This window comes from Neoarius graeffei, chromosome 26, assembly GCF_027579695.1.
Source record: "Neoarius graeffei isolate fNeoGra1 chromosome 26, fNeoGra1.pri, whole genome shotgun sequence".
NCBI lineage: Eukaryota > Metazoa > Chordata > Actinopteri > Siluriformes > Ariidae > Neoarius > Neoarius graeffei.
In genome coordinates this window covers 50,399,978-50,423,002 of record NC_083594.1, presented here as the reverse complement: position 1 = coordinate 50,423,002, position 23,025 = coordinate 50,399,978, and the positions used below count along the sequence as shown (strand labels likewise).

At 46.4% G+C, this 23,025-nt stretch overlaps 1 protein-coding gene across 1 annotated transcript in view; it reads left to right on the top strand.

Annotated features, from left to right (window-relative positions):
• The window catches only part of magi1b (membrane associated guanylate kinase, WW and PDZ domain containing 1b), a 296,936-nt gene that overhangs the window by 169,440 nt on the left and 104,471 nt on the right, over window positions 1–23,025 (top strand). Inside the window, exons 3-4 of the mRNA XM_060910209.1 lie at window positions 16,444–16,563; window positions 17,030–17,039. Coding sequence (XP_060766192.1) covers window positions 16,444–16,563; window positions 17,030–17,039 — 130 coding nt within the window. The remainder of the gene's footprint in view (window positions 1–16,443; window positions 16,564–17,029; window positions 17,040–23,025) is intronic.

The following is a 23,025-nucleotide window of genomic DNA, read 5'->3' as shown; positions in this document are numbered from 1 at the left end:
AGATTCTCGCGGAGTTGTTTCTCAGGTTCGTGGAAATAAACTTGAACTCCAAGTTCTGTTGGTTCCCATTTTGGCGTGTTTTTGTTTTTACTGTGCAATGAGGGGAGAAAAATAAACACCAGATCCAATTCGCATAGCTTTATCATGATGCAGGTGTGTGTGTTCGTTCTTGTTCGGTCTTCAGTCTTTGTGTCCTGACAGAAATGTGTTGAAAATCTGTCAGTCTGAAGACAGATGCATTAAAATAGAAGTTGATGGGAGATTAAAAATGCATGTTTTCTTCTGTGTGGCCTGCGAGCATCAGTCCCAGATGCAGATCTTCGCTCAGCTCTGTCACAGTTCTGCGACAAAAATATGCAAAGTGCTCCACTAAGGTGTGCACCTCAGCCGAGAGACCTGAGAATAAATTTCTTTGCCTTATATCTGGACGTTACTGGAAGTTAGCACAAGCCTAATTTATCTCATCTCATCTCATTATCTCTAGCCGCTTTATCCTTCTACAGGGTCGCAGGCAAGCTGGAGCCTATCCCAGCTGACTACGGGTGAAAGGCGGGGTACACCCTGGACAAGTCGCCAGGTCATCACAGGGCTGACACATAGACACAGACAACCATTCACACTCACATTCACACCTACGCTCAATTTAGAGTCACCAGTTAACCTAACCTGCATGTCTTTGGACTGTGGGGGAAACCGGAGCACCCGGAGGAAACCCACGTGGACACGGGGAGAACATGCAAACTCCGCACAGAAAGGCCCTCGCCGGCCACGGGGCTCGAACCCGGACCTTCTTGCTGTGAGGCGACAGCGCTAACCACTACACCACCGTGCCGCCAGCCTAATTTATCACTTTTTTAAAAAAAAAAAGTAGCAGCTTTTAAAAGGCAGCTTGTATCCTGTCCTGTATGAGCTGTCATCCAGCGTCAGCGTCAACATCAGCAGCCTGGAATAAATAATCCTGGAAAATGCCGAGGAGAAACGGAGCAGTTTGTGCACAGAAGTTATTTGCGACTTTATTGCTATATATACACACAGCTGGTGTAATGAGAGCTCAGTTCCTCAGCAGTGCTTTGTGACGGAGAGCATGACTGTAACCTGGCAAGCCTGATTCAAACCGTTTTCTCACCATCATGATTAAAGTGCTGCCTGAAAATCCAATTCGTGGATGAGACGGAATAGACAGCAGGACAGATACTAACCTGAAGAACGTCTTGATGCCGTCTGATATTCAGGATCGATCCGGCAACCGAACCTCGTCTAACTTTGCCTGGACACATTCAGCGCTTGTAAAGAAAATGAATGTTGTATAACGTCTTAATTTATGACTCGTTTTCAATGTTGGAGCACTTAAATAAATAAAATAAAAATCCTGTCCTTAGGCTTTTTAGTATTTTAACCACTGCTAAATAACAGTAATCAGGGTTTGTTTGATTTATTTATTTATTTATTTAATTGATTGCTGCCTCACATCCAGTGTGTGTGTGTGTGTGTGTGTGTGTGAGAGAGCGAGAGATAATGTTGGAGAGAATACAAGAGATGTCTGGCGAATAAATTAGAGGCTGAGCACAGCGTAATTCAGTCCCTCGGTCGTCTCCTAATTAGGACTGATAAGAAACAAACCAAACAGCATGACACACTGATCCCAGATCAGTCGGAGGACTGAGTCAGTATCTTCGCCAAACCCGATGCAGAAAGACAGATCTGATCTCACACACACACACACACACACGAAGGATTTGTGTGTGTGTGTCTGGTTTTAGTGTAGCAGTGTTGAAGTTTGGATGATGGTTTGGAGCCTCGGCTGCTGACGCTGATTCACTGAGACTCGACACGACTCTCTTACACAAAGTGACATCTTTGTTGCTTGGATGAAGAAAAGAGAACTGCGCAGCAGATACAATGAGACGAGCAGCATGCTGTATGTGTGTGTGTGTGTGTGTGTTTCTGGAGAAGCTTTCAATTGTAGAAGAGTGGGTGGGGCTAATAAACCCTGCAGACTCTGCGCATACCACGCGGTCCAGCACTGTGGGTTTATTACAGTCTGGAAAATGGGACTTGATAAAGCTGCTACCTCTGTCCCAGTAGCCAGACTCTGACTCCCAGCAGGTGCACTCGGGTCCTGGACGCATGTGCTGCTGGTTTATGAAGTCGAGCTCACCTTTATTAGCGCTACAGTTATAAATCTTTGTGCTCTTTGGTGGGTTCTTTTGCGTGCCAGGTTCCACAGCTGAGTTCACAGAACATTTGGACGTGGCACATGGACCGAAACAGGCACATCCAAGGTTCAGACTGTCCCCTGAGGAAAGGTTTTCCTTGCACTGATTTTAGGTTTTGGCTCTGCGGAAGTTTGTGTGTGTGTGTGGTGTGATTACCAGAGTCCATGACAGCTGTTCCGGCTTATTGCATCAGATTGTTGGAGTTTGTCTTCATAAAGCTCCAGAGAGACCTCACAAAGACTGGACATGACCTGAGTGGATGACGGAACCGTTGGGATAGAATTCCTATTATTCCGTTCACGTTCACTGAGCAATCGCGTGCTCTGATTGATTGGCTACTCTACGACGAGGATATCGGCTCATATACCATGAGTAGAGAAAAACAAAATGGCGGCGCGTGTTGCTGAACCAATAACTCGAAAACAAAACCCCAGAAAGTGGTGCAACAAAATACGGAATAAAAGTATTTGATGGTCAGAACATATCTTTTTCATTTTTTAAGAATTATTGTCGCATTTTCCACAAATTGCTCCTGTCATTTCGCCGGTTTGTTTACATTCTAAGCCAGACCTGGGCATTTTACGGCCCGCGGGCCGCAGCCGGCCCTTTGGTTCATTCTGACCGGCCCGCGTAAGGTTAATTAGAAATTACAAAATAAACGTATTTTCTAATTTTACCTCATGCATGAACTGAATGTGCATTGCTTTTATTTTAAAGTTGTGTTCAACAAAAACGCAATGCGTGCGACACGAACATGACATGAAATCCCACGAAACCTCATCCCGCGATAACTACTTCCGTAATTTGTCCAGACCAACCACGTCATCCTTCAAACGGTCCAGCCAATCACATAGTACGACGTCACCAGCAGGCGCCGGAGCCCGAGCCGATCTGTAGATCTGATACCTACACCGAATCGACTGATCATCATCTGTCAGCTGTGCTTCGCATCTCCACCTCAGACATTCAACCTGACTCTGATGCACTCGTTAAAGACCAACAGAGACTAGATTTCTCTCACTGAACAAATAAAAAACTGAAAAACACCAAATGAGGTGATTAGACTACAAATGTGGGCATCATTATTATAATATGATGTATCTTGCTTGATATTTGGAGTAGAAAGACAATATTGTGATGTCTTTATTGTGTTTTGGAGTGAATGTGACTGAAAAAAATGGTACAAACGTTCATATTTTGTTAACCATTGTTTTGGGAAATTTGATTGAATAAATGACATTTTTTGTAAGGCAACCTCGTTTTTTCCAGACTCTTACCAGTCTTAGCAGCTTGTAAAAACAATGTTATTTATTGCTTTATATAAAGAAATTAGTGCTGTCAAGCGATTAAAATATTTAATCGCGATTAATGTCGCGACTGTCATAGTTAACTCGCGATTAATCGCAATTTAATCGCACATTTTTGTCACATGAAAAACCATTGTAATTCTCTTATCAGCATAAAAAAGTGAATGGGCTTGCTCACCGTTCGAACTACGGGGGTACTCGGGGGATCCGAGATCCCCTGAAACAGACATGAGATCCCTTGAAAACATGATTTGGGAAATGTTGGGGGGGTCTCTAAAATATTGGCAAAATGATGTTTATTGACATAGCAATCGTGTGTAACGGGAAGCATTTGCATATCCGAAGTGAGCGCGCGATGGAGATCCGCGCTCTGAGACAAGCGCAAGCACCCCCAAGGGAAAAAAAAGGGCCCCCCTGAAAATATCAGCATAGTTTGAACACTGGTTGTACCAATGTTTTTTTTTTATTATTGCAGAGCATAACACGTCTTGTCACAGCCACTGCAAAGTCGGGCTGGAGCCGCCGATGGGAAAACGAAACCTAAGCCGAGCACCGTGGCTCTTCGGGGGAGGGCAGAGGACTCTGGCTGTGCGGGGCGTGGCATCATGTCACAGAGCGTTAATCTTGTGATAAAAAAATTATCGCCGTTAAAATTGAGTCAAGTTAACGCGTTAATAACGCGACATTTTTGACAGCACTAAAAGAAATACAATTAATATTATGCAGAATTTAGTTCAGCCTTTTGGTCCGGCCCTCCACAAAATTTTCTGTTTCTCATGTGGCCCCATGGAAAAAATAATTGCCCATCCCTGTTCTAAGCGGAAATGATTTTGTCAGACGTTTTGTATTAAGTTTTTACATAAAAATGCTCTGTTTCTCAAAAGCCAGTGAATGTGGATCGAATCAAACAGTTATTCCACTCCATCTCGTCGTATACGGTTTTTCACCAACTCGGTGCTACGCGTCTCGTCAGCGATCAGCTCATGTGCGACTCGATTTCGTGGAATAACTGTGAAGTATTACATTTTTTCTAAGGAGACATTTTACTCAGCGATTTATAGAAGGAGTCTCCAGTGTCAGTTTGAGGTCGGACTGTAATCAAGTTTTCTACCATGGGTGAGTCTTCATGTCTAATGGGTTTTTGGTAACGTGACGAGCTGCAGTTTTGTGATAACAGGAGCGAACTTGTTTCGTGGCCGTTCCACAATATCACTCTAAAAAGCTAAAAATAGAAGTTTTGTAACACTTTTTTTTTTTTTTTTTTTTTTTTTAATGAACACTTTGTACTAATGGTTGGTGATTTTGCCTTGGTATAAGAGGAATAAAACGCATTCTTTTACAAAATGAAAAATAAAATGAAGTTGATGCTGTAAAAGTAGCTCCACGTCACATTGCATCACCCTGTGGTTGATTATTTTCCGATAACAGCATGCGCCGAAGTGTGTTATTCCTGACTGAAAGCACACATGAAGTACAACGTGCCGGAAATAACATGCATTTATCAAAAAAGTGGATTTGTTTGTGTAAAGATGAGGGAAATTTGCTTAGTGGTACTGTGAAAATCATGAAATTTGCCATGAAAATGGTGTTTAAAAAAACAGACGTCAGAAGTGTAAAAATATGGGATTTGTTTTAAGCTGGTTACATTGCAGGAGGCTCTCAGTATTTATTAGTATTTAACTTGGTTGCCATCCATTGTGTTTATGTCCTCCTGAAAAGCCGAGCAAAGACAAACAAGACAGTTGATCTGTCCGATTACTGTACTCGGCATGGAACGATTCGCCCAATTCATGATTCGATTCACGAGAATGGGTTCACGATTAAATTTTTCCATGGTATTTTTTTTTTTTTTTTTTGGGGGGGGGGGGGGGGGGGAGAAATAAATGCAGGAAATTTATATTTCCAAAAAAAAGGCAATATTTATTTTGTTCAATAAAAACTTTCATTTTCACAATAAATAATAAGGTGGTAATAAAATATAATACCCGATTAACTAACAATATTCCCTTGATTCAAAAATGAAAAAAAAATTAATAACAAATAGACCTTTTCTTAAACTTGTATGAACATTTGTACTCCATTTGATTCTTTTTTTTTTTTTTTTAAATCTGTCAGCAGTCTGTAAAAAGAGAGCTCTGATTTCTTGCTAAATCAATTCTTACACAATCGCACAACAGCTCTTTCACTTGTTTTAAATCTCTTTTCGTGTGTTTCCCGGAGCATTAGAGCTGTGTTACTTCCGCCTACGATGAAGTCACATGTATTCCTGTTGTTGTATGTGAAATAATTGTCTCAACAACACAATCGCTGCTCTGCAAAACTAAGATTACAGTTTGATGAGCGCAATTCATTTTTTTTTTCGTCTAATTTGCATCACGATAAATTTGGACTGTGATTTACTGCCACGCTTGATATTGTTACATGCTGGACACGTTACTTTTTCTCATCGTTAAACAGAAAAATAATATCTTCTTGAAGAGACGAGTCAGACAAATATGAAATTGTTTCTTTGAGTCGGAGCACAAAGGTTTTTCCAGTGTTGGTACCTGCTGGACGTGTGGAATGAACAGAAAAGTGGCCAGCTTATCTGCGTAAGGTTTTTTTTTTTTTTGTGCTGTGGGACATGTTGACCTGAATATTATGACACCATGCTTCCTGAATGAGCGGACATGAGCTTCAGAGCCGCAGGAGTGATGTTCCAGCCTCATGAGTAGGTGTGTTGCTTCTGAACCCAAAGCTCAGGGAGAACAGAATCGAAGAAGCATCTATTCATCAGTTCGTTTATCTGACCCGCTCAGTCTTGCAGAGGTAGTCAGGAAACACAGAAATGGTTTTCTCTGAGAGGATTTCTCACTTGGCTGAGAGCACTTCGACGACAAAGAGACAAGCGCAGGAAACCGAGAAAGCTCCCGACTCGCAGCCGGGTTTAACTCGAGTGCTGACACACTTGAATTTTGATAGTGTGCGTTTGTGTGATGATGCTGGATTAATTATGTTATGAATTAATGGATGAGCATGATGAGGAAATGTTTATGTAGCCTGTGTGCGTGAGTGTAGTCTAATCTGCTCTGTGTGTACAAGTTATGATTGTGACAGTGACGCGTTTTACGTTCATCGTGATGTTCATGTGTCTTGATTTGATTGACACTTTTTATCCTGCGATTTACAAGAGACACACAATCTAAACACATCGCTCAGGAGTTGAGGACTTTGTTAATAATGATAATGGGAAGCCAAGGCCAAATGGTTTAGAGAAACAGCTTTGGGACCAAAAGGTTGTTGGTTTGATTCCCTGAACCAGCAGGACTGGCTCAAGTTCCCTTGAGCAAGACGCCTAACCCCCAACTGCTCCGGCAAGAGTGGTGGTGGTGTACGTCGTGTCTGATTAGCCAGAGAAAAACTGATGATGTGATTATCATTTCGGGCAAGAACCCAGCCATAACTAACTTGGATAATAATATTAATAGGGTGGCACGGTGGTGTAGTGGTTAGCGCTGTCGCCTCACAGCAAGAAGGTCCGGGTTCGAGCCCCGTGGCCGGCGAGGGCCTTTCTGTGTGGAGTTTGCATGTTCTCCCCGTGTCCGCGTGGGTTTCCTCCGGGTGCTCCGGTTTCCCCCACAGTCCAAAGACATGCAGGTTAGGTTAACTGGTGACTCTAAATTGACCGTAGGTGTGAATGTGAGTGTGAATGGTTGTCTGTGTCTATGTGTCAGCCCTGTGATGACCTGGCGACTTGTCCAGGGTGTACCCCGCCTTTCGCCCGTAGTCAGCTGGGATAGGCTCCAGCTCGCCTGCGACCCTGTCGAACAGGATAAAGCGGCTACAGATAATGAGATGAGATGAGAATATTAATAATAATAATAGCAGAAAGAAAAAAAGATGAACAAAATGTGTTTGTGTGAGAGCAGTTCCTTTCATTCATGCATGCATTTTATTTATTGGAGATTTTTATAAATGGTCTAAGTGAATTAATTTCATCTTTGCGTGCACTCCCCCAAAAAAAAAAGCATCTCGTACCAGACAGTAGGGTGCAAATCTGAGCCGTGACATACAGTAATTAGTTAGTGCTAATGGTATGTGTAGAGTTGCATTATTCAATTAAATGTCTTCTTTTTTTCTTACATCATTCATTCTGTCATCACCTGGAGAAAACATGTTCGGCGTGGCTCCGTTGCCTCCCCGTTCTCTAGAAACAAAGCCAAAACATGACTCTTCCTCATGCTGTCGAATTTGGAGCCAGAGTCTGCGCTGTAGAAACGAGAATTGAAGTCCGGTCCACCTCTTCCTTTGGCAGGCCCCGCCCTCTTTCCCAATATCCAGTGGTAGAAATGATCAGACGAACACAAGGTCTTTCTCAAATTTTCTTAATTCCGTCTATCCAGAGAGCTGAACCTGTTTCAGCTGGAGGTATTTCATGAATACGGCTGCGTCGAGGAAGGACGTTGATCGCATGAAGTGGAAATTCACTGACACTGATGTCACTAACGTTGTTCATTCATCATACCGGCGAATTAATAACTCATGATTTGGGACACGTGGCTATTCCGAGCGTCCTGTAAACTAATTTGTTCGCTGACGAACAAATGGCTTTTACACAAATTCCGATAGCTGGATGTTGTTAATACCGAAATAATATCCAGTAGCTATGAAGTAGTAGCTAGCGTGACCATATTTGCCATTTCCTCTGAAACGTCTCAATGTTTCAAACGCTTTTAATAGAAATGCTTTGCAGTTTACATTAGTGTCCAAAAAAGTTCAAATAAGTAGGAATATGGTAGTAAAGTCAATAGGCTGGGTCTCTTCGTGGACGGCTGTGAGTCGTTTCATTCCTGAGTGTAGCCACGCCTTCTTATGGTGTCGTAGAATAGCATTTTAAAAACTAATTTCTGGGGGAAAATAACAAATGGACAGGGGTGAGTTTCCCAAAAGCCTCTTAACACTAAGGGCATCTTAACTCAGAGAGAGAGCGAGCGTTCATTGTGCCGCTCGCTCTACCATATAACGATGATCTTTGTGCTGCGATGCTTTTTGAGAAACTCAGGCCTGTTCAAACAAGACACTTTCGGTGTAAGGAATCCATGGCTGAGATGTTCGAGAAGCAGCTTTGGGACCAAAATGTAGCCTGTTCGAGTCCCTGGACCAGCAGGAATGGCTGAAGTGCCTTTGAGCTCCCCGGGATGCTCTGGGTGTGTTGTACGTCGCTCTGGATAAGTGACGTGGGGGAAAAAATGGTCATTGAAATGCATGGGGATGGGCGGGGCTAAAATAATGTTCCAGCCAGCCAGCAGGGGCGCTAGACCTGTAGTGGCTTCACTTTTTTAGACACAGTGCACCATTCATGTTTTCTCCAGTCTGTTAATCAGATCAGAAATGAAAAATCACCTACAAAAGTTTGTGAAATATTTCACCTTTCTGACCCGTTTCTCGTCCTGTAGCGAGTGTCTACTGGGTGTACACGTATTTACAGAAATGTGTGTGATTTGGCCAGAACAACACGCACGTACAGTGGTGCTTGAAGTTTGTGAACCCTTTAGAATTTGCTACATTTCTGCATAAATATGACCCAAAACATCATCAGATTTTCACACAAGTCCTAAAAGTAGATAAAGAGAACCCAGTTAAACAAATGAGACAAAATATAATACTTGGTCATTTATTTATTGAGGAAAATGATCCAATATTACATATCTATGAGTAGCAAAAGTATGTGAACCTTTGCTTTCAGTATCTGGTGTGACCCCCTTGTGCAGCAATAACTGCAACTAAACGTTTCTAGTAACAGTTGATCAGTCCTGCACACCGGCTTGGAGGAATTTTAGCCCATTCTTCCGTACAGAACAGCTTCAACTCTGGGATGTTGGTGGGTTTCCTCACATGAATTGCTCACTTCAGGTCCTTCCACAACATTTTGATTGGATTAAGGTCAGGACTTTGACTTGGCCATTCCAAAACATTAACTTTATTCTTCTTTAACCATTCTTTGGTAGAACGACTTGTGTGCTTAGGGTCGTTGTCTTGCTGCATGACCCACCTTCTCTTGAGATTCAGTTCATGGACAGATGTCCTGACATTTTCCTTTAGAATTCACTGGTATAATTCAGAATTCATTGTTCCATCAATGATGGCAAGCCGTCCTGGCCCAGATGCAGCAAAACAGGCCCAAACCATGATACTACCACCACCATGTTTCACAGATGGGATAAGGTTCTTATGCTGGAATGCAGTGTTTTCCTTTCTACAAACATAACGCTTCTCATTTAAACCAAAAAGTTCTATTTTGGTCTCATCCGTCCACAAAACATTTTTCCAATAGCCTTCTGGCTTGTCCACGTGATCTTTATCAAACTGCAGACGAGCAGCAATGTTCTTTTTGGACAACAGTTGCTTGCTTCTTGCAACCCTGCCATGCACACCATTGTTGTTCAGTGTTCTCCTGATGGTGGACTCATGAACATTAACATTAGCCAGTGTGAGAGAGGCCTTCAGTTGCTGAGAAGTTACCCTGGGGTCCTTTGTGACCTTGCCGACTATTACACGCCTTGCTCATGGAGTGATCTTTGTTGGTCGACCACTCCTGGGGAGGGTAACAATGGTCTTGAATTTCCTCCATTTGTACACAATCTGTCTGACTGTGGATTGGTGGAGTCCGAACTCTTTAGAGATGGCTTTGTAACCTTGTCCAGCCTGATGAGCATCAACAACGCTTTTTCTGAGGTCCTCAGAAATCTCCTTTGTTCGTGCCATGATACACTTCCACAAACATGTGTTGTGAAGATTAGATCCCTGTTCTTTAAATAAAACAGGGTGCCCACTCACACCTGATTGTCATCCCATTGATTGAAAACACCTGACTCTAATTTCACCTTCAAATTAACTGCTAATCCTAGAGGTTCACATACTTTTGCCACTCACAGATGTGTAATGTGGATCATTTTCCTCAATAAATAAATGACCAAGTATAATATTTTTGTCTCATTTGTTTAACTGGGTTCTCTTTATCTACTTTTAGGACTTGTGTGAAAATCTGAGGACATTTTAGGTCATATTTATGCAGAAATATAGAAAATTCTAAAGGGTTCACAAACTTTCAAGCACCACTGTATCTGCGACAGAAGCAGCACTGTTTAGAAAACCAGTGTTGCTAAATTATAGCCAGGTTCTTCCTTCTCACCTACAGGCATCATACCCTCACGCCGAAGGAGGAGGGGGTATATTGGTTTACCTCTGTCTGTCCGAAACACCCTTTTTCTCAGCAAACACAAATCATAGCCACTTGGTACCAAGCTTCAGCGTGGGGTTCTATACCGTGTAGACCGTTTTCACGTCTGTTGCACATCGACTTCCTGGTTACCGACTCAATGTATTTACAGAACATATAGGGTGGATTTACAAAATTTTCATAACACTTTTCTCAGCAACTCCAAATCACAACTGCTTGATATTTGGTACCGAGCTTCAGCTTGGGGTTCTACACTGTGTATACCGTTTTCAGGTCTGTCGCACGTTGACTTCCTGTTCACCGACTGAACTTATTTAGGGTGGATTTTGACGCTATTTCAAAATGACGGTTTAGCAGGGTGCTACCATATTTGAAATCCCTGGGGAGAACACTGCGCTTTACATACTTGTTTCAGGGTTAATTATTTGTTGAAGTCAACATTCATAAGTGTCCTATTCCTTCGATCGCTTGCGCTGTGATGCAAGCGAGAGCGCGCAGTAACTCACGGTTGTCCTCACATGCCCCTTTTCCACCAAAGCAGTTCCAGGGCTGGTTCGGGGCCAGTGCTTAGTTTGGAACCGGGTTTTCTGTTTCCACTGACAAAGAACTGGCTCTGGGGCCAGAAAAACCGGTTCCAGGCTAGCACCAACTCTCTGCTGGGCCAGAGGAAAGAACCGCTTACGTCAGCGGGGGGGGCGGAGTTGTTAAGACCAACAACAATAACAAAACCGCGAAAGATCGCGATTTTTAAGCGACGAGAAGCAGCAGTTGTACCGTACAAACACGAAGTCATCCATTATTATTATTGTTGTTGTTGCTGCTGCTGCTGCTTCTTCCGTGTTTTTGCTTCGATATTCGCGCCAAGGTTTATGCAAACGTAGCGACGTAACTGACGTATACAGCGACGTAATGACGTGGCTTCCCCTAGCACCGTGAGCTATGGAAAAGCAAACTGGTTCTCAGCTGGCTCGCAAGTTGAACGAGTTGTGAACCAGCACCGGCCCCGAACCAGCACTGGAACTGATTTGGTGGAAAAGGGGTAACAGACTTGTCCTCCGTTCAGTCTGGTGTAAAAATGTTCCTGATGTACAGGAGTTTACACTTTTATACTTGTATGTCTGGCTTTGAGAACATTTTCACACCTTGGTGGTTTTTATAAAGTGGTTTTCGAGACCGCGACGTCACTGGCTGCGATCTGTTCTTGTACTGGAGCTGAATGGTGGTCAGATAAATAGCTTGAGTTGAATAAGCTGTTGCCATGGTGATGAAGTAAGGTCATGTCACTGGTTCTCAGTTCCAGACGTGTGTGTGTGTGTGTGTGTGTCTGTTCTATATAAATATACATATCCAAGAACATGTTAAAAAGCTAACGTGTGATGCTTTGGTCATATTCTTCCCTCAGCGCATGATTCATGCTCATTGATGAAACTTGCTTAAATTGAACGGAATTGAATTCCGAGAGGACGCTTGGCTGACTCAGGGCTCCACAGTGTCTGATTTCATCTTCATACCTGTGTGTACACACACGGTTGAGCAAGGCCAGACTCTGCTCCATCATGTAGCTTCACAGCTTCTGCAGTCTGGTTCTGTTCACAGTTCCTCATGAATAACTGACCTTCTCTTTATTTGTTCACACCCTTGGCAGGCTCTAATCCTGGAATGTACCTCTGATTCTGACCTGAAACATTTAGGAGGATTCATGTTGAAAACAGCAGCCTGGTGCTGCACGATGTGCCGCTTGTGAATCATTACCGTCTTGTTGGCCTTTTGTGTAAACGTTTTTGACTGTAAAACTGGAAATGAGACTCGAACCCATCACTGAGTGGGGTTATTTTTCTGCACCGGGATCATCATGGACAAAATCAGACGCTGCATGTGAGTGTTTGGAGAGATTTTGGATGAATCACAGGACTTGCGCGCTCCAACACGGAAAGGGTTTTGGTCCAAATTACGCAGGCTGAGTTTAAGCTCCGAGCTCAACTCGTATAAAGAGATGATCTCCATAAGTTTATGCAAATATTAAACACACTACTGCAAACACTGCTGTGAATTTACAGGCTGTGTGTACGGAGTTTAAAATGGAGCTGAGAGAGATCCTGATATCACATGAAATCCATCAAGAATGCACTTTCCTCAGGGGATTACATGCTTCTTTAGTATTTTGGATAACATGTAATGACCTTTACTACTTTAATAACGAATGAATATTTGGAACAAAAATAAGTTTTTCATAATTTTTATTTATTAAACAAAAATAAAAAAGCTTATTGAAATAAAGCAGTTTTGGGGGGTAAATATTGTTTTTTTATTATTATTATTGCAGTAAGTAGTAGTGCGCATTTTGTAGAAATTTAAATTTTTCCTTCTTCTTCCAAAATGTTAAAGGTCCCATGGCATGGTGGTTTGTTGATGCTTTAAACGGGCTCGTGGAGGTTTCCGGATGTTATATCCGCAGCCTTTCTCGAAATGAACCCTCGGCACGTAGATATAGCCTCCTGGGAGAAAGCCCCATTTCAGCGCTTTTCCCAGTGCGTCGTTTTGCTAATGAGAAGCAGGAGGCGGGGAAGGGTAGAGGGTGGGGGCGGGTCTTATCATTAATATTCATGACATGTAAATGTGTTACCTCTGATTGGCTAACAGCACTGTGACGCTACCTCCAGTGGGTCAGAACAAGTGGATGTGGGTGTCTTACTATGGCGAGAGAGAAGGAACAAACCGCGAAGGGAAAAATACCGCGCGCTGACGTCATTAAGGTGCGACGCGAGGAAATAAAATAAATTCAACAAATGTTTGGGTTTTTACTGAACAAACAAACAAATAAAATGAATGAGTGACTTAAAAAAAGAATGTGGGTGTCTTTGTAAAAACTGTTTGGATTGGCTATTAGAGCATGCTGCATGCTTTTTGGTTTTGTAGCACAGAGTACCTGGCTAACTGCAGGAATCGGTTAGCTGCACAGCTAATGTAGCCATTGCAAGGCTAACGCACCGATTTTAAAACACGGCAAAACATAAGCTCATAAGTTTCAGTCAATTTCCAGACTAAACTCAGTTTAACAGAGCATGCTGCATGCTTTTTGGTTTTGTAGCGCAGAGTACCTGGCTAACTGCAGGAAGCGGTTAGCTGCACAGCTAATGTAGCCATTGCAAGGCTAACGTGGCACTGATTTTAAAACACAGCAAAACGACTTAAGTTATACACTTACTTGTTCGCTGTTTGTTGCTGATGCGGCAGGGATGCTTGGTACGGACCCAGGCTTCAGTGACAGTTGATGTGCAAAACCTGCCCTGTACTGTCCCAAGTTGTGGAAACATTCCTCAGGAAAATGCTTCCGACAAACATACACCGTCTTAGGTCGACTCGACGGCGTATTATTGGAGTAAATTAAATTAAGCCACTGCGTCTTCAGGGGCTCTCCCGTCGGCAGTAAAAACAGACTCCTTTCTGTGTTGTCACATCCATGTACAGCGCAACTTCCATGTTTGGCTCGCTTAGGTGATGCCATGTTGTTGTGTCCTCTATGGTCTCCTCACTACAACTGGGCGGGCAATTCATACAGTGGGTGGGAATCCAGAGGGGGGGCGTGGGGATCATCTCCCTTGCTGACGTAGTAAAGGGAAGAGTTTATCAACGCGCCGTTTTGACGCGCCATTCTCAAATGTTGGGCATAGTTTGGTTTACACATTATGAAATTTCTAGTCACTGGGGTGACTTAAGAAGGTCAGAGGAACTCATTTTAACGTTAAAAAACCTCAGAAAGTGAAAATTTCATGCCATGGGACCTTTAAATATTGTGAAATAAATGTAATTAACGATTCATTTATATTTTATCATTTAAATAATTCACAGCATTTAGAAGTAGTTTCTCTTTTGTTTGGAGTCGTTTTCTTTTCCCCATATTCTTGTTTAAAAAAAAAAGGAAAATGTAAACCAGTTTATAATGACACTGCTACGAGTACTTTGGTTGGTTGGTTGTTTACAAACAAAATGATTCTGATAGGGATAAAATTAGCTCATATTTAGTCATTAAAATTCTGTAATGCTGTTTTGCAACAATGTCTATTGTTAAAAGCGCGATAAAAATAAATTTGACTTGATGTAGAGAGCCGTAGGTTGGCATGTCACAAGTCACTCAGTTGACAATATTGGGTTCACGATTCGATTTTCCCGCAATATTTTTGAAAATGAGGAAAAAAAAAACAATTTTTGAAAGCAAACAAAAAAGCAATATTTACTTTCCTATTCTTTTATCAACTTCAATATTCCTTTTGTTAAAATAAATAAAATGATTTAATTTTCAGAAAAACCTCCAAGAACAATTTACAATCATTTGTAAAGTGTAGCGTGAAATATAATAGCCGATGAACTAAAATATTCCTTTTATTCAAAATGAAACTTAAATGGACCTTTTCTTCATAAACTTAGATGAACACTTGTCCTGCCTCTATTTACTTCTCTTTTCTTTATCTATCAGCAGTGTGTAAAAAGAGAGCTCTGATTTCTTGTTAAATCTATTTGTACAATTAATCACGACAGCCCTTTCACATTTTAGATCTGCGTGTTTTCACAGCATTAGAGCTGTGTTACTTCCACCGACAATGAAGTCATGTGCAATACCACTGTTGTACGTGATTGCTACTGAACAACGCAGTTCCAGTGAGGGGGGGGGGGGACTGAGATGATGCAGCCTGATAATTGTTTTAATTTTTTTATTCATCATAAATTTGTACCATCTTTTATCGCATGATGCATCATTACATGCCGAGTCGTAGGTGATATTTGCCACATGATCTCTGCAGTCATAAAAATGCACAGAGACAAACTGAGACCTAAAGCTAGTTTCAGGAAGAGAAAATAAATTCACATATTCAACAATGGATGCTGGAATTCAAATTGTCCACCTCTGACCTTATATCCTGGAAGATTCCTCTGGAAGGTGATTGTTGGAATTGCATTCTTATTTTTGGTCAATATTTGAGTGTCTGGTGAGTTGTCTCTCTGAACGTTTCACTAAAGGTAGCTGATTTTCACTCCAGTGAGACGAAAGCTGTGACAGCGCTCTTTTTTTTTTTTTTTTCTTCTTTTGAAATCTGTGGGGTTTTTTGGGTTTTTTTTTTTGGTTCCACACATTCATTCTGACTCCCAAGACCTAAAGAGTCTGCGATGCTCTGCGTGTCTTCTCGCTGCTCTGTTTGCATGTGCACCCTTTTTTAAAAAATTGTTGAATTGGCACCAATCATTGTGAATTGTGTGTTTCATGAATGGCTACATTTGATTCACATTTTGCTTTCGCAGGAAAATTTGTTTGACGTGATGGTTTTGTTGTAGAATCAGCTGTGGTGTTTGCGTAGCTGTATCGCATTATCCTGGTTCTGCCGCTGAAACCATGACAACCGAAAGGGAATAAGCTCAAGATAGAAACTCCATCTTATGCAATTCCTGGATTTTTATCGTGACATCTTGTAATTTGGTTGAAAACGAGTTAACACATTATTTTATTCTCTTGTGGTTGCAGTGTAGGCTTTTTTTCCCCCCATCCCGGCATCTTAATTTTCTTCTCTGTGAATCTATAACTTGATTATTCATCTGATTTTTATCACTTGTGCCTGATACAGGTTGTATGATTCCTGCTGATGTGCTAAACTGAAAGGAAAACGGTGTAATGAGGAAACTCTGACCTGTCTGTTTTTGATTGACACAGGTACGACCCGCGCTCCTCGTGACGGAGAGGTTCCCGGAGTCGATTATAACTTCCTGTCGGTGGAGGACTTCCTGAAGCTCGAGCAGAGTGGGACGCTCCTGGAGATCGGCTCTTACGAAGGTAGAGTCCTCGAATGAGTTTCCTTTCCGTCCCAGTGAGCAGATATTCGGTTGTTCTCTCCAGGCTGAACCGTTGAGTGAAGGCAGGCCGTTGGTTTACGACTCGGTTCCACACAGAACCCCTTTACGAAGATGAACGAGTGAGAATTAGTGTTTTAATTCTTTCTCAAATTTGATACCCATTGTTCAGGCACACATTCACGAGCTGTCTTAGATTTGTTCATAAAATAATCTTTCATTCCTTGTTTCGCTGTTTGAGAAACGTATTTGAAACCACGGTGTTGTTCAGAACACATGAGCTGGGTTTACTGGGCAAACCACCCACATTTCCCACAGTTTCTCTCTCTCTCTCCCCAGTCTCCCTCTCTCTCTGCCTCTCTCTCTCTCTCTCTCTCTCTCCCTCTCTCCCTCCTCCCTTCAGTCTCTCTCTCCCCTCAGTCTCTGTCTTTCTTCTGATGTCTCTCCAGATGTCTCCTGGTCTCTTTCCATGTTTTCCTGGTTCTCTCTCCCCCCTTAGTCTCTCTCTCTCTCTCTCTCTCTCTCTCTCTCTCTCTCTCTCTCTCTCTCTCTCTCAGTCTCTCTCTCTCCCCCCTCAGTCAGCCTCTCTCTCCCCTCAGTCTCTGTCTTTCTTATGATGTCTCTCCAGATGTCTCCTGGTCTCTTTCCATGTTTTCCTGGTTCTCTCTCCCCCCTTAGTCTCTCTCTCTCTCTCTCAGTCTCTCTCTCTCTCTCTCTCTCTCTCTCTCAGTCTCTCTCTCTCCCCGTCAGTCTCTCTCTCTCCCCTCAGTCTCTCTCCCCCCCTCAGTCTCTCTCCCCATCAGTCTCTCTCTCCGCCCCTCAGTCTCTCTCTCCCCCCCTCAGTCAGTCTGTCTCTCCCCCCCTCAGTCAGTCTGTCTCTCCCCCCCGTCAGTCAGTCAGTCAGTCTCTCTCTCCCCTCAGTCTCTGTCTTTCTTCTGATGTCTCTCCAGATGTCTCCTGGTCTCTTTCCATGTTTTCCTGGTTCTCTCTCCCCCCTCAGTCTCTCTCGCCCCCCCGTCAGTCTCTCTCTCTCCCCCCTCAGTCTCTCTCTCCCCCCCTCAGTCAGTCTCTCTCTCCCCCCCTCAGTCAGTCTCTCTCTCCCCCCCTCAGTCAGTCTCTCTCTCCCCCCTCAGTCAGTCTCTCTCTCCCCCCCTCAGTCAGTCTCTCTCTCTCTCTCCCCTCAGTCTCTGTCTTTCTTCTGATGTCTCTCCAGATATCTCCTGGTCTCTTTCCATGTTTTCCTGGTTCTCTCTCCCCCCTTAGTCTCTGTCTCTCTCTCTCCCCCCGTCAGTCTCTCTCTCTCCCCCGTCAGTCTCTCTCTCTCCCCCGTCAGTCTCTCTCTCTCCCCCCGTCAGTCTCTCTCTCTCCCCCGTCAGTCTCTCTCTCTCTCCCCCGCCAGTCTCTCTCTCTCCCCGTCAGTTTCTCTCTCTCCCCCGTCAGTCTCTCTCTCCCCCCCTCAGTCAGTCTCTCTCTCTCTCCCCTCAGTCTCTGTCTTTCTTCTGATGTCTCTCCAGATGTCTCCTGGTCTCTTTCCATGTTTTCCTGGTTCTCTCTCCCCCCTTAGTCTCTCTCTCTCTCTCTCTCTCTCTCTCTCTCTCTCCCCCCGTCAGTCTCTCTCTCTCCCCCGTCAGTCTCTCTCTCCCCCGTCAGTCTCTCTCTCCCCCTGTCAGTCTCTCTCTCCCCCGTCAGTCTCTCTCTCTCCCCCCTCAGTCAGTCTCTCTCTCTCCCCCTCAGTCAGTCTCTCTCCTCCCTCAGTCTCTCTCCTCCCTCAGTCAGTCTCTCTCCACCCTCAGTCTCTCTCCTCCCTCAGTCTCTCTTTCCCCATCAGTCTCTCTCTCTCTCTCCCCCCTCAGTCAGTCTCTCTCCCCCTCAGTCAGTCTCTCTCTCCCCTCAGTCTCTCTCTCTCCCCCCCTCAGTCTCTCTCTCCCCTCAGTCTCTCTCTCTCCCCCCCTCAGTCTCTCTCTCCCCCCCTCAGTCTCTCTCTCCCCCCTCAGTCAGTCTCTCTCCCCCCCCTCAGTCTCTCTCTCTCCCCCCCTCAGTCAGTCTCTCTCCCCCCCTCAGTCAGTCTCTCTTCCCCCTCAGTCAGTCTCTCTCTCCCCCTCAGTCAGTCTCTCTCTCCCCCTGTCAGTCTCTCTCCCCCCTCAGTCAGTCTCTCTCCCCCCTCAGTCAGTCTCTCTCCCCCCTCAGTCAGTCTCTCTCTCCCCTCAGTCAGTCTCTCTCTCCCCTCAGTCTCTCTCTCTCCCCTCAGTCTCTCTCTCTCCCCTCAGTCAGTCTCTCTCCCCCCTCAGTCAGTCTCTCTCTCCCCTCAGTCTCTCTCTCTCCCCCCTCAGTCAGTCTCTCTCCCCCCTCAGTCTCTCTCTCTCTGCCTCTCTTCCCCCTCTGTCCCTCTCTCTCTCTCTGCCTCTCTTCCCCCTCTGTCCCTCTCTCTCTCTCTGCTTCTCTTCCCCCTCAGTCTCTGTCTTTCTGCCTCTCTCCCCCCTCAGTATCTCTCTCTGCCTCTCTCTCTCTCCGCCTCTCTGTCTCTCTCTCTCTCCCTGCCTCTCTTCCCCTCAGTCTCTCTCTCTGCTTCTCTTCCCCCTCAGTCTCTGTCTTTCTGCCTCTCTCCCCCCTCAGTATCTCTCTCTGCCTGTCTCCCCTCAGTCAGTCTCTCTCTCCCCTCAGTCAGTCTCTCTCCCCCTTCACTCTCTCACTGTCTGTCTCTCTCTCTGCCTTTCTTCCCCCTCAGTCTCTCTCTCCCCCCTCAGTCAGTCTCTCTCCCCCCCGTCTGTCTCTCTCTCTGCCTCTCTTCCCCTGTCTGTCTTTCTGCCTCTCTCTCTCTCTCTCTCCCTGTCTCTCTCTCCCCCCTCAGTCTCTCTCCCTCTCTCTGTCCCCCCTTCAGTCAGTCTATGTCTCCCCCCTTCAGTCAGTCTATCTCTCCCCCCCCTCAGTCTATCTCTCCCCCCCTCAGTCAATCTCTCCCCCCCTCAGTCAGTATCTCTCCCCCCCTCAATCAGTATCTCTCCCCCCCTCAGTCAGTATCTCTCCCCCCCCTCAGTCAGTCTCTCTCCCCGCCTCAGTCAGTCTCTCTGTCCCCCCCTCAGTCAGTCTCTCTGTCCCTCTCTCTCTCTGCTTCTCTCCCCCCTCAGTCTCTCTCTCTCCCCCCCTCAGTCAGTCTCTCTCCCCCCTCAGTCTCTCTCTCTCTCTCTCTCTGCCTCTCTCCCCCTCAGTCTCTCTCTCCCTGCCTCTCTCCCCCCTCAGTCTCTCTCTCCCCCCTCAGTCTCTCTCTCTCTCTCTCTCTCTCTGCCTCTCTCCCCCTCAGTCTCTCTCTGCCTGTCTCCCCCCTTAGTCTCGCTCTCTCTCTGCCTCTCTCTCCCCTCAGTCTCTCTCTCTCTCTCTCTCTCCCCCCCCTCAGTCTCTCTCTCTCTCCCCTCAGTCTTTCTCTCTCTCCCCTCAGTCTTTCTCTCTCTCCCCTCAGTCTCTGTCTCTCTCTCTCTCTGCCTCTCTCCCACTCAGTCTCTCTCTCCCCACTCAGTCTCTCTCTCCCCCCTCAGTCTCTCTCTCTCTCTCTCTCTCTCTCTCTCCCCCCTCAGGCTCTCTCTCTCTCCCCCTCAGGCTCTCTCTCTCTCTCTCTCTCTCTCCCCCTCAGTCCTCTCTCTCTCTCTCTCTCTCTCCCCCCTCAGTCTCTCTCTCTCTCTCTCTGCCTCTCTCCCCCTCAGTCTCTCTCTGCCTCTCTCCCCCCTCAGTCTCTCTCTCCCCCCTCAGTCTCTCTCTCCCCCTCAGTCTCTCTCTGGCACTCTCTCTTCCTCTCTCTCTCCCCCTCAGTCTCGCTCTCTCTCTGCCTCTCTCTCCCCTCAGTCTCTCTCTCTCCCCCCTCAGTCTCTCTCTCTCCCCTCATTCTCTCTCTCTTCCCTCAGTCTCTCTCTCTCTCTCCCCTCAGTCTCTTTCTCTCTCCCCTCAGTCTCTTTCTCTCTCTCCCCTCAGTCTCTCTCTCTGCCTCTCTCCCCCTCAGTCTCTCTCTCCCTGCCTCTCTCCCCCTCAGTCTCTCTCTGCCTCTCTCTCCCCTCAGTCTCTCTCTCTCTCCCCTCAGTCTCTCTCTCTCTCTCTCTCTCTCTCTCTCTCTCTCTCTCTCTCCCCCCTCAGGCTCTCTCTCTCTCCCCCCTCAGGCTCTCTCTCTCTCTCTCTCTCTCTCCCCCTCAGTCAGTCTCTCTCTCCCCCTGTCAGTCTCTCTCCCCCCTCAGTCAGTCTCTCTCCCCCCTCAGTCAGCCTCTCTCTCCCCTCAGTCTCTGTCTTTCTTATGATGTCTCTCCAGATGTCTCCTGGTCTCTTTCCATGTTTTCCTGGTTCTCTCTCCCCCCTTAGTCTCTCTCTCTCTCTCCCCCCCTCAGTCTCTCTCGCCCCCCCGTCAGTCTCTCTCTCCCCCCCCTCAGTCAGTCTCTCTCTCCCCCCCTCAGTCAGTCTCTCTCTCCCCCCCTCAGTCAGTCTCTCTCTCCCCCCCTCAGTCAGTCTCTCTCTCCCCCCTCAGTCAGTCTCTCTCTCCCCCCCTCAGTCAGTCTCTCTCTCTCTCCCCTCAGTCTCTGTCTTTCTTCTGATGTCTCTCCAGATATCTCCTGGTCTCTTTCCATGTTTTCCTGGTTCTCTCTCCCCCCTTAGTCTCTGTCTCTCTCTCTCCCCCGTCAGTCTCTCTCTCTCCCCCCGTCAGTCTCTCTCTCTCCCCCCGTCAGTCTCTCTCTCTCCCCCGTCAGTCTCTCTCTCTCCCCCGTCAGTCTCTCTCTCTCCCCCGTCAGTCTCTCTCTCTCTCCCCCGCCAGTCTCTCTCTCTCCCCGTCAGTTTCTCTCTCTCCCCCGTCAGTCTCTCTCTCCCCCCCTCAGTCAGTCTCTCTCTCTCTCCCCTCAGTCTCTGTCTTTCTTCTGATGTCTCTCCAGATGTCTCCTGGTCTCTTTCCATGTTTTCCTGGTTCTCTCTCCCCCCTTAGTCTCTCTCTCTCTCTCTCTCTCTCTCTCCCCCCGTCAGTCTCTCTCTCCCCCCGTCAGTCTCTCTCTCCCCCCGTCAGTCTCTCTCTCCCCCGTCAGTCTCTCTCTCTCCCCCCTCAGTCAGTCTCTCTCTCTCCCCCCTCAGTCAGTCTCTCTCCTCCCTCAGTCTCTCTCCTCCCTCAGTCAGTCTCTCTCCACCCTCAGTCTCTCTCCTCCCTCAGTCTCTCTTTCCCCATCAGTCTCTCTCTCTCTTCTCCCCCCCTCAGTCAGTCTCTCTCCCCCTCAGTCAGTCTCTCTCTCCCCTCAGTCTCTCTCTCTCCCCCCCTCAGTCTCTCTCTCTCCCCCCCTCAGTCTCTCTCTCCCCCCCTCAGTCTCTCTCTCCCCCCCTCAGTCTCTCTCTCCCCCCCCTCAGTCTCTCTCTCCCCCCTCAGTCAGTCTCTCTCCCCCCTCAGTCTCTCTCTCTCCCCCCCTCAGTCAGTCTCTCTCTCCCCCTCAGTCAGTCTCTCTCCCCCCTCAGTCAGTCTCTCTCCCCCCTCAGTCAGTCTCTCTCCCCCCTCAGTCAGTCTCTCTCTCCCCTCAGTCAGTCTCTCTCTCCCTCAGTCTCTCTCTCTCCCCTCAGTCTCTCTCTCTCCCCTCAGTCAGTCTCTCTCTCCCCTCAGTCAGTCTCTCTCTCCCCCCTCAGTCAGTCTCTCTCCCCCCTCAGTCAGTCTCTCTCTCCCCTCAGTCAGTCTCTCTCTCCCCTCAGTCTCTCTCTCTCCCCTCAGTCTCTCTCTCTCCCCTCAGTCAGTCTCTCTCCCCCCTCAGTCAGTCTCTCTCTCCCCTCAGTCTCTCTCTCTCCCCCCTCAGTCAGTCTCTCTCCCCCCTCAGTCTCTCTCTCTCTGCCTCTCTTCCCCCTCTGTCCCTCTCTCTCTCTCTCTCTCTGCCTCTCTTCCCCCTCTGTCCCTCTCTCTCTCTCTGCTTCTCTTCCCCCTCAGTCTCTGTCTTTCTGCCTCTCTCCCCCCTCAGTATCTCTCTCTGCCTCTCTCTCTCTCCGCCTCTCTGTCTCTCTCTCTCTCCCTGCCTCTCTTCCCCTCAGTCTCTCTCTCTGCTTCTCTTCCCCCTCAGTCTCTGTCTTTCTGCCTCTCTCCCCCCTCAGTATCTCTCTCTGCCTGTCTCCCCTCAGTCAGTCTCTCTCTCCCCCTCAGTCAGTCTCTCTCCCCCTTCACTCTCTCACTGTCTGTCTCTCTCTCTGCCTTTCTTCCCCCTCAGTCTCTCTCTCCCCCCTCAGTCAGTCTCTCTCCCCCCCGTCTGTCTCTCTCTCTGCCTCTCTTCCCCTGTCTGTCTTTCTGCCTCTCTCTCTCTCTCTCTCCCTGTCTCTCTCTCCCCCCTCAGTCTCTCTCCCTCTCTCTGTCCCCCCTTCAGTCAGTCTATGTCTCCCCCCTTCAGTCAGTCTATCTCTCCCCCCCCTCAGTCTATCTCTCCCCCCCTCAGTCAATCTCCTCCCCCCCTCAATCAGT